Source organism: Raphanus sativus, unplaced genomic scaffold (genome assembly GCF_000801105.2).
Source record: "Raphanus sativus cultivar WK10039 unplaced genomic scaffold, ASM80110v3 Scaffold2357, whole genome shotgun sequence".
NCBI lineage: Eukaryota > Viridiplantae > Streptophyta > Magnoliopsida > Brassicales > Brassicaceae > Raphanus > Raphanus sativus.
In genome coordinates this window covers 1,531-12,191 of record NW_026617665.1, presented here as the reverse complement: position 1 = coordinate 12,191, position 10,661 = coordinate 1,531, and the positions used below count along the sequence as shown (strand labels likewise).

At 39.9% G+C, this 10,661-nt stretch overlaps 3 protein-coding genes across 3 annotated transcripts; 1 reads left to right on the top strand and 2 right to left on the bottom strand.

The window, feature by feature from the left end:
- Nucleotides 1-794: 794 nt before the first annotated feature.
- On the bottom strand, nt 795-3,007 carry LOC108854621 (pentatricopeptide repeat-containing protein At5g61370, mitochondrial). Its single transcript, XM_018628225.2, has one exon. It carries the CDS (start codon nt 2,444-2,446, stop codon nt 992-994), a length of 1,455 nt encoding a protein of 484 aa, XP_018483727.1. The 5' UTR covers nt 2,447-3,007; the 3' UTR covers nt 795-991.
- An 816-nt stretch (nt 3,008-3,823) lies between these two features.
- LOC108854620 (two-component response regulator-like APRR1) lies at nt 3,824-7,057 on the top strand. Its single transcript, XM_057000141.1, has 6 exons — nt 3,824-4,631; nt 4,744-4,905; nt 5,025-5,158; nt 5,247-5,408; nt 5,502-5,646; nt 5,721-7,057. The coding sequence occupies exons 1-6, from the start codon at nt 4,496-4,498 to the stop codon at nt 6,734-6,736; spliced, it is 1,755 nt and encodes a 584-aa protein (XP_056856121.1). The 5' UTR covers nt 3,824-4,495; the 3' UTR covers nt 6,737-7,057.
- A 290-nt stretch (nt 7,058-7,347) lies between these two features.
- Nucleotides 7,348-9,401, bottom strand: LOC130505539 (ribulose-5-phosphate-3-epimerase, chloroplastic-like). Its single transcript, XM_057000142.1, is given in 10 exon segments — nt 7,348-7,631; nt 7,724-7,793; nt 7,884-7,940; nt 8,032-8,141; nt 8,246-8,324; nt 8,419-8,532; nt 8,624-8,764; nt 8,917-8,931; nt 8,933-9,035; nt 9,241-9,401. Coding segments are annotated over 10 exon segments (852 nt in total). The 5' UTR covers nt 9,354-9,401; the 3' UTR covers nt 7,348-7,581.
- Nucleotides 9,402-10,661: the final 1,260 nt, after the last annotated feature.

Below are 10,661 nucleotides of genomic sequence, written 5' to 3'. Positions count from 1 at the left end.
ATCAAGCTGAGTTCCTTTGCACCCAAGTCACTGCGTTCATATCGAGCCAGAGACTGAGGATTATTAGCGCACAACTACAAAACCTTTAGCAATGCAATAAAAATGGCAAAAAGCATATCTATTCCCAGATAGGTTTCAAGTGTTTGCATTTCTTTTTGATAAAAATTTCGTTTTGACAATTACACCATATGGTATTTGAAGTAAATAATATTTCGTTTTGGTAAGCAAATAATTATCGTTGACAAATAAAAACAAAGTAACGAAGTGCAATGAATCGAGGAACGCAGGCACAAGCTCGTCTCGTGCGTGGCACATGTTTGAAAGTTTTCAGTTACAAGCTCCATCGTTGTTGGGTGAAAAAAAACAAACCCTAGGGACGACAGAAATGGTGGAAGATGAAGGCCTAAACTGCGAAGAACAGGTTATTGCTACACAACACTCGAAACCAATATCATCCAACGTTGGTGGAAGCTTCTTCTTGCGCAAGTATTGTCAAAGTTGTCGTGCCTCTGTTCCTTCTCAGAGACTCTCCGCTCATTTCATCCAGTTTATTCTCGTCGTAACCTGGTGGTGGATGCGTAACCGAGCTCGCCATCGACTTCACCAAGGTGAAACCAAAGCTCATCTTAGAGAGATTATCAAAGAGAGACGAGGTTCCTACCTACTCCTACAAAGATTTCGTTGAAATGGCCCAATGGTTACATTGTATCTAACAGTTTCTTTTGTTTCTCTGTTTTTTTTGCTGCAGAGAATAGCTAAGCTTTTGCATCAGATTGCTCAAATTAACGAGTTACTTATAGATAAGAAACATTCGAATTGATATAAGGCTTTTGTAGTATCTCAAAAACTACAAGTTTAAGTAATAAGAATCAACGAGGACACAGAGATTCTTGTCGTTATTGTGACAAGATAAGAACAATAGAATCTAAAGGCCCACTCGTTGCTTCTGCATTGCCTGAGTTTTTTTTGTGATACATACATGGCTGCTACATCATATGTTCTTTTTCGTCTTGCTCCTGCGTTTCGGTTTCGGTTTCAGTTTCGGCTTGGCTCTATCCACCTTAGGACGAATCTTTAAGTTGACTGCACGAGGATCCACCAAAGCAGCCTCTTCTTTCTTCTTCATGGGTTTGAAAACCTCTGTGACACAAGGATCAAGTAACTCAATGGAGCAACTCAGCATAACACCAAGTGACATTGCCTCTTCCCAAAGCTCCTTTCCTTTCTCAAACTCTCCTCCTTTACATAGTTTTGCTATGAGCAGATCATAAACCTGACCATAACCACCCACAGCGCTTCTCTTCATCTTCTCAAACAGCTGAAGAGCAAAATTCACCCGCTTGACACCACAAAGAACTCCGATCAGATCATAATAGAATTTGCGTTCCGGTCTCAGTCCTCTCTCGATCATCTCATCCACCGTTTGGTTGCCTTTACCAAACCTCCCTGTCAAATACAGTACCCTCACAACGAAGTAATAGCTGGCCGTGTCTGGATCACACCCTGATCTCTTCATCTGTTCTAGAATCTGGCAAGACTCTTTAACCCTCCTCGTCCTTCCCAAGCAAGAAAGCAATACGTTGTAACTAAGAGACGTAGGTTGGACTTTGTAAGACCTCATCTCCAACATAATGTTCAGAGCTTCAGGGACGAGACCAGAAGGGTTCCGTATTACGTTTCTTTCGCATAAGCATGTAAGCATTGTGTTGTAACAAAACAAATCCGGAGCAATCCCTGCTGATTTCATATCTTGTATAACTCTCCTTGCCTCCTTCACGTTTCTTTGAACCGACCAACCGAACAAAACACTTCTGTACACAGACAATTCATTACCGGATACTAAGTCCTTGTGATGGTGCATAACTCCCAATGCTCTCTTCACATGTCCCTTTGAGCAGAGCGCGCTTATAATAGCCGTCACCGTGAAGCTATCTCGTGGGCAAGAAAACTTGTCCAAGATCTTGAAGATACCTATTGCGTCTTCTTCTTTACCAATCTTAACCAGAGTTTCAGCAACGAGGCTAAACGTTTGCTTATCCATGGCCCTATTCTCCTTCCTGATATCTGATAAGAGTATCTGCATAGCTGTGTAGTCCTTCTTCTCAGACAAAACTCTCAAGACGTGGTTGAACTCCTTGTCCTGTAAACTGGAGCCAAGGCCTTTACAAGACCAGGAGAAGAATCTCAACAGCCTTCTCGGTGAAGTCTCGTTCTTACAGGAGTCAATCACTTGGGTAACGAAGTTGGGTGATGTAGAAACCGAAACCTTGTTCAAGTTTTCTTCAAGGTCATCAAGACCACCAATGTGGGAAGAAACAATGCGAATAACTTCTTCCTGCAACTCCGTCGATGCATGGTCTACCGAGTGATGAGAGCATAAATAGCGTGTAGGTTTTGAAGTGTTCGTTAGAAATGCAAACCCGTTTGATCTGACTATCGAAATCATCGTTATCTGAGGAATTTTATCGAACAGTTGGTCTGCACTTGCTCCTTCAGAGTTTTAGAGATGTCTACTCATTGAAAGGGTTATGAAAATGCTACACGAAGATACACGTTTCTCAGGTGTAAATTCTTCTAAAGAACACGACAATCAGTTCCCACTACAAGACATGGTTTTTGCAGAACACTAACTACTGCAGTTCAAAGGCTGTTATACAAATAGACAGATCAAGTACAAGACCGTAATCAAACCGGATAAAACCGAGAATCGGGAGACGACGGTTCTAAGGAGAAATGCTAACCGGATTGATTACCCCGAAGTCAAAGCGATACATGATAAAATACTATATTCTTATGGAAAGATCGAATTTCACGATATCTTCTTGTTGTTAGCTAACTTTCGACTAATTAAACTCATATAATTGGTCAATAAAACGTAATAAAAGGTTGACCGGTACGAGACGTGTCTTGCAAACGAATAAACTTGATATATGTTATGCTTTTCTATGCCGCATTGGTCCACTTGGGTGAACCAGATTCGCGTCTATACAGAGCCAGTCGGAAATACAAAAAATATTGCTAGGACGTCGACTACTTGCTATAAAAGTTTAGCCTACTTATTAACAACTATTTCTATGATTATGACGACAAAACAATTTGGTTCACCCAACCACTAATAGGATAACATATTTTTTACCAAAAAAAAAAACATATTTTTTACCCTGACACTATGTTTTTTTTGGTCAAGAATATGACATTTATCGGATATAAAATCTACAAAATGAGAGGTACCCATATATGGGCATTAACACAAGTTTTCTAGTGTACACATTGCATCTATTTTTGTTGGTCATGTAAATTATATAGACTGGATTATGAGAATAACAAAATGGATGCAGTACCATTTAAAATACACACATGTATTGCACACGAATATTGACTTAGTGTTTGAATATATGGATTGTTTTCAAAAATATGTTATACCATCTTGAACCCAGTCATTTTTTTTCCTGGAACCGCCACTGAATGTAGTCTGTAGAGTATATGTGATAAAATCATACTATCTTACATCTTAACTGAAATAAAAATTCCTGTCTCGTTTTTTTCTTTCAAATTTGATTAAACGAGCCCGGCCGACAAAAAAAGTCGAAGACGAAATGGGAAAGCATCCTAATGTTTGGTATTTTGGTTTGGTCATAGATTTTCTCAAATTGTTTTGTCAAAATTTTAAAATATTGATTTTGATATGGAGATGCATCTTATCTAGGTTGTATCTCCACCATCAAAAATATCTTATGATATTTTCCAGATAGTGACGTGGCCTTTTCTCTATCTCAACCAAACTATCCTCACCACTTTCTTTCCTTTATTTTCTCTGCGCTTTTCTCTTCCACGTCACCTCCTTGTCCTAAAATATCCCCGCGCGTCCCACCAACGCGCACTGTCGGAGAAACTTCCAATCTCCGCCGTCCATCCTCATCAACGCCTCAGATTACCATCGTCCATTTCCCCTCTTTCACCGTCCGTCTCTCATTATTTGACCTCTGATTGACAAAAAACAAATATCTCTCTCTCTTTCTTTCTTTCTCGTGTTTTTCTCACTTCTTGTCGGAAAACCCCGTCCCTTCTCTCTCTCTCCTCATCTCACCGCCGGCGTTGCGTCAGATCGCCGGTGATTGTTTCTGAGCTGCTATCGATTTTTGATCTCAACACTTAACCGGAGATAAAAGAGTTTGACTTTTTTTTGGTTCTTAGATTTAGCTTTTACGTTTCCATGGCTATACGATTAGGTTGGGGGATAAAAAGAGTAACTTTTGGTTTGTTGTTGTGAAATTAAGTGACTTTGAAATAGACAAATTAGGCGGCTTTGTGGGGGACACTGTACCGAAACCCTAGTTCTTGGTTTGGCCATGGAAGTATCATAGCACTTTCTCTTGTCTGGGTTTTTTATTTTGTCTTTAATTTTTGTATAAACCCCCTTTTCTAATGTTTTGTTAGTGGAAAATTATTATCTTTGGTTAGATTTTTTTTTGTGGGGTTATCTGTAAATCTGATCATGGATTTGAACGGAGAGTGTAAGGGAGGAGGAGATGGGTTCATTGACAGAAGCAGAGTTAGGATTTTGCTTTGTGACAATGATCCCAATAGCCTGGGAGAGGTTTTCACCCTCCTTTCACAGTGTTCTTATCAAGGTATGGTTTTAGAGTTAGCTCTTTACTGTAGATTGCAGATGATAATTTTTTGCTCTTTTATACAATGAATATTGTGGATGGATGTTTTTTTTTGGGGGGTGGGGAAATGTAGTGACGTCAGTAAAATCAGCAAGGCAGGTGATTGATGCACTTAACGCAGAAGGGCCTGATATAGATATAATACTGGCGGAGATTGATCTCCCAATGGCCAAGGGTATGAAGATGCTGAGGTACATCACACGTGACAAAGATCTTCGGAGAATCCCTGTCATTAGTAAGCTTTCTTCTTTCGCTTATCCATTTCTGAACTGTTACTTTCTCTACTTTGCTAAGTTTTTTTTTTCTTTTGAGGGCATGATGATAAACTAATCTTGTGAATGCTTTCAATTTAAGTGATGTCGAGGCAAGACGAGGTCCCTGTGGTGGTAAAGTGCTTGAAGCTAGGTGCAGCTGACTACCTTGTGAAGCCTCTTCGGACCAACGAGCTTCTCAACTTGTGGACACACATGTGGAGAAGAAGACGCATGGTTTGTTTTGCTATCTGAAGTTTATCTTATGGAAATGAACGATCTCCGTGACATGAAGTTTATGTGAGTGAGCGTTTGTTTTTGGCAGCTAGGACTTGCTGAGAAGAATATGTTGAGCTATGAGATTGACCTCGTGGGGTCTGATCCAAGTGATCCAAACACAAACAGCACCAACCTCTTCTCTGATGACACAGATGACAGAAGTATTAGGTCCACCAACCCTCAGAGAGGAAGCCATCAGGAAAAGGAGGTGAGATAGTATTATGAAAGCCTACAAGTCCTTTCAAAATAGGCAAAGAGCTAATTTCTTTTAGTTTGGCGCTATCAATGCTTTTGCTGGCAGTGGCCTGTTGCTACTGGTTCCGTTTGTGCTGGCGATGGTGCTGATGGCACTGCCACGTCAACTCCTGCCGTTGCTGTTATAGAGCCTCCACTGAATCATCTTCCTGAGCCTCACCATGAGCCTACGAAAAGAAGCACTAATCCAGGTGATTGCATTGCTTTGATGTAGCACTTTCTAATAGCGAGTCTAGCTTCTAATATAGCTACGGTTCTTTTGCAGCGCAATTTTCTTCAGTGCCAAAGAAAAGTAGGTTGAAGATTGGAGAGTCCTCTGCTTTCTTCACATATGTCAAGTCTACTGTCAATGGAAATGGCTCAGTTCATCCAGGTATGGCTGAGAAGCTTCAAGTGGTGGCAAGTGAGGTGACCAAGAACAACACCAAACAAACAAGAGGAGGTAAAGAGCTCACTGCTCAAGGAGAGAACTCAGTGAATGGCACGCTTGAGCGGTCACGCACGCTTCCAACACCAGTGGAACTTCACAGTAGTAAGAGTTACCAAGAAGTTCCAAATTCCCTTGAGCGGTCACGCACGCTTCCACCACCAATGGAACTTCATAGTACTAGTAGGAGTTGTTACCAAGGAGCTATAGATGATACCCGGGTCGCTGCTAAGGATTCATCATCTCAAATTGACGCTTCGAGATTCGCTGCACAAAATGCGTATCCTTACTATATGCATGGGGTCATGAACCAAGTTATGATGCAATCAGCAGGCATGATGCCTCAGTATGGTCATCAACATCCTCATTGCCCACCTAATCATCTGAATGGAATGACAGGGTTTCCTTATTACCACCACCATCCCATGAACACGTCGTTACAGCACAGTCAGATGTCACAGAATGGTCAGGTGCCTTTACAGAATGGTCAGATGCCTATGGTCCATCATCATCATCATCATTCTTGGCCACAGACACAGATAGGAAACCACCCGTCTCCTAACGAGGTGAGAGTGACTAAACTTGACAGAAGAGAGGAAGCGTTGCTTAAATTTAGACGCAAAAGAAACCAAAGGTGTTTTGACAAGAAGATTAGGTATGTGAATAGGAAGCGGCTTGCTGAGAGGAGACCACGTGTTAAGGGTCAGTTTGTTAGGAAAATGAACGGCGTGAATGTTGACTTGAACGGGCAGCCTGAGCCTGACTCTGCTGACTATGATGACGAGGATGAGGAGGATGAAGAGGAAGAGGAGAATCGGGACTCATCTCCTCAGGATGATGCTCTTGGAACTTGATAAACATGGGAGAGAACTGAAAACCGTGTTTGGTTTTATATCGAGAATGATGCTCTGCTACAGCCAAAACACTGGATATGTGTACTTCATTTGCAAAGGAGATAATGTGCTCAGCTTTGGCAGAGCATTGAAAATCACTATGTTTAGTTCGTTGATAAACATAAATGTGCTTTGATCATGTTCAGTGAGTTATGTATAAACCTTTTCTTCTCCTTCCAGCAATTTTCTTGAATTTTATTTTTCATGTGTTCTGTTTTAACATGTATAACGATCACCCCATGGAAAAGACCATGTGTTCCATAACTTAAAAGCGTCTATTTTTGTTCGGATGGACACAAGGTTGGAAACATAAAAAGAGATCAGTGTTCCATATCTTTACTGTAGGAACACCAGTTCTGTGTTTGGTCTTTACGAACTAAATAAGTAAACTTCTTCCGAGCTTTGCAATTTTTTTTGGGTCGAGTCTCAGGCTCAGTTGTAAATAAGGATATGATTTTACAAAGAGTAAGCAGATGATTATCACTCTATAAAGAGAGTTCATGTGTCTTGGATACATGAGGTTTTGGACAAGACAAATCAAACATGCTTTCTTTTCCCCAAAGTCAAAAAAGTACATATGTAACACAGCTTATTTCTTATTAATTGCATAATGTATTGAATCTGCATATCCCCAAATCTACAAGACAATGATGATACACAGGAGTATAAACGAGCTACTTCAAAACTATTGAGAGTTTGATTCTTATGGACTTTTTTATGTCGAATGCAATCTGGTGAATGACAACAACAACAACATAAACATCTCGGTGATCTGTCTTATGATCTTTTTAGCTTGTTGCTTCACATTACACAGCCACAGCTTCTGGCTTCTTGCTGGTCTTGATTCCTTTTATAGCTGCAGATTTTTTAGAAATAAGCAAACAGAACTTGAGATAAGTGTCCCATAAACTGGGAAAGTATATATAAATGTCCAAAGTGTCTCTATACCTTCTTCATAGTCTTTAGCTCCAAATACAGCTGATCCAGCTACTAGAGCATTTGCTCCAGCCTCAATAACCTATTTCAACTCACAAAAAGATTCATAAATCTCCAGGGAAACAGGAGTATCTACAGTTAAAGATGAGTAGAAGAGTTTTCGAGGCTTCACCTTGTATGCATTCTTTGGAGTGACACCACCATCAACTTCAATCCATGGGTTTACTCCCTAAAACACACAAGACAAAGTTTTGTTAGAAGAGGATCATGACAGTAACCTTATTACTCAGGCAGAAGAAGTAACCAGCTACAAAGATTACCTTTTCGACACACATTCTTCTCAAATCCGAGATTTTCTTAACTTGGCTTTCGATAAAGCTCTGTCCACCAAACCCGGGGTTGACCGACATTATCAAGACCAGATCCACCACTGATTCCAGAAACAAATTACACTCCCACTGAGTTATAATCCTACCATCCCTCGCTGAAGAAAATGCAGTGTTGTTAGAAGAGTAGAGAAAAAAAGAAACTCACCCTCCAATACATATTCTATAGCACTCAATGGGGTTCCAGGGTTTAGAACAACTCCAGCTTTGGCACCTAAGCTTTTAATCTAACCAGCACCACAAGGTAAGATTAATAGTGATAAAATAGTATTCCACCAGAAGCAATAACTCAAAACCGTGGAAGGTAGAAAATAAGAGTACTTGATTGACAGTGCGGTGCAAATGGATGGTGGATGACTGCTCACAGTGTACACTGACGATGTCTGCACCTGCTTTGATGAAATCTGGTACCCTCAGATCTGGTTCCACTATCATCTGTGTTAGAGAGAAATTGAAAAGTGACATCAAGAAACCATATCTATATATAGAGAGAGAGAGAGATAGAATAGAAAGGAGCGAGGTTTACAAGATGAACATCCAGAGGAAGATCAGTAACAGGACGCAAAGCATCAACCACAAGAGGTCCAATAGTGATGTTGGGAACAAAACGACCATCCATCACATCAACATGGATCCAATCACAACCTGCACACTCTACTGCTTTTACCTGCAAAAGAAAAAAGAAAAAACAAACAAGAAGTCAAGTGAAACAGGAAAGCATGGAAAGGAAAGAGAGAGAGAGAGAGAGAGAGAGAGAGAGAGAGAGAGAGAGAGAGAGAGAGAGAGAGAGAGAGAGAGAGAGAGAGAGGAGAGAAGAACCTGCTCGCCTAATTTTGGCGAAATTAGCAGAGAGAATGGAGGGAGAGACGATGATATCACTCTTGGAATATTTATCAACACGAGCAGTGGCCTTCACAACACCATCATGAGTTCTCCTTCTGCCCAAAGAGTTCACATAATAATAATGCAAAAGAAAGTTTTGATTCTTTTTTCAAGTGACAAATAGCAAATCAGAAGCTCATATTGTTTACTCTCTCTCTCAGTCATATCCACAAACACATGAAAGACAATTCATTTTAAATAACCGAATCCATTGCAATCATCAAAAACTCAAGGCTTTGAAGAAAAGATAAGAGTTGTTACCTGGAGAAAGAAAAGGAAATGGGTTGGTAAAGGAGGGACCTTTGAGGCCTAAGACCGAACCCATTGACCTGGGCTGACGAACAGCACAACGAAGTGGATACTGAGCTCGACATATCCGATACTCTAGATTCTATTCCTTCTTTTTTTTTTCAAAAAAAAAAAGAGAAAGATTCAAAGCTTCTTTCTCTCCACTAGAATCCACAAAAAAGGTTGGTGGTGGGTTTAGCTTAGTAGTGAGAGAAAAACACCCAAATCGTTATCTCTCTTCTTCCTTCGTCTCAACTCAACAAGAAAATTGATTTTTTTTTTTTTCCGGGAAATGGAAAAAGGAAGAAAATCTCGAAGATTATGTTTTTTCCTGCCACGTGTGATCACGTCTCGTGGGGAACGCCTACTTCTTCATCTTCTGATCCAATGCAGCTTATCTCAAACGGTTGGCTCTCTCTTGCTGACTTGTAAATTTGTGAAATATATTGCATAATTTATCTATTGGTATATTATTAGTATATTCTTATATAAAAAAAACACAACAACAACATAAAACTAAAAAGAACAAATTTCTCTAAAAATTGATTTTTCGGTTTATATTTTTGGATCCATTATTAATTCAAGAACCGTATTACACATTCCATAACACAAATTATAAGAGATTAAAATCATTTTATTCAGTACTTATTCAAACTTCATTACATATTATTTAATTAGACAAGACGATAATTCATGCTTGTACTAGTAGGAGGAGCAGCACACACAATTTCACTTCTTGTTCTGTCCACTACCACTACCATGCAAGTTACTGAAGTACGCTTGAGGGTTACTCTCAAATCCACCTCTTGAGATGTAAGCTCCACCTTTTTGAACCTGGTGCTACCATATATAACCTCCTCCTCCTCCACCGCCACCACTGCTCTTTCCTCCTCCACTGCCACCGTTCTTTCCTCCACCGCTGCTGCTGCCGCTCTTTCCACTCATTTTCTAGTGTGTGGGTTTTGTTCAATAACTTGGAGACTTTAGACTATTGAAAGGAAGTGATTGAACATAATACTATTTCACAGATATATATATATTATATATATTATAGAGAATATTCAAATCGCTGGTCAAAGAAACGATTGTTCCCAATAACCTTTTGGGATGACTGCATTATCTAACTGGTTCACATCACCTTGTAAAAGTGAACGAATATGTAGCGTATTTATTAGCAGGCTCAATTAATCCCACGGCTCTTCCCATTCGTTGCAACAATTCTGTATCTTAGGCCTATAAGTAGAATTAGAGCCCAACTTAACAATATCAATAGTGTAGTGGCTTGGCTATCAGCCTATCACCTGACTTTTGATCCTCACTACTTCGCTTCAATTTTTTCAAAAAATCACACTATTTTCTTCTAGATAACAGGTAAATTATTTTTGCTCAGAACA

Excerpts from the sequence above, each read along its gene's own strand:
- LOC108854621 (XM_018628225.2), bottom strand. The coding sequence starts at position 2,446 with ATGATTTCGATAGTCAGATCAAACGGGTTTGCATTTCTAACGAACACT.
- LOC108854620 (XM_057000141.1), top strand. The coding sequence starts at position 4,496 with ATGGATTTGAACGGAGAGTGTAAGGGAGGAGGAGATGGGTTCATTGAC. Across the intron at positions 4,906-5,024 it reads TCGGAGAATCCCTGTCATTA|TGATGTCGAGGCAAGACGAG; the intron begins GTAAGCTTTCTT and ends TTTCAATTTAAG. Across the intron at positions 5,159-5,246 it reads TGTGGAGAAGAAGACGCATG|CTAGGACTTGCTGAGAAGAA; the intron begins GTTTGTTTTGCT and ends TGTTTTTGGCAG.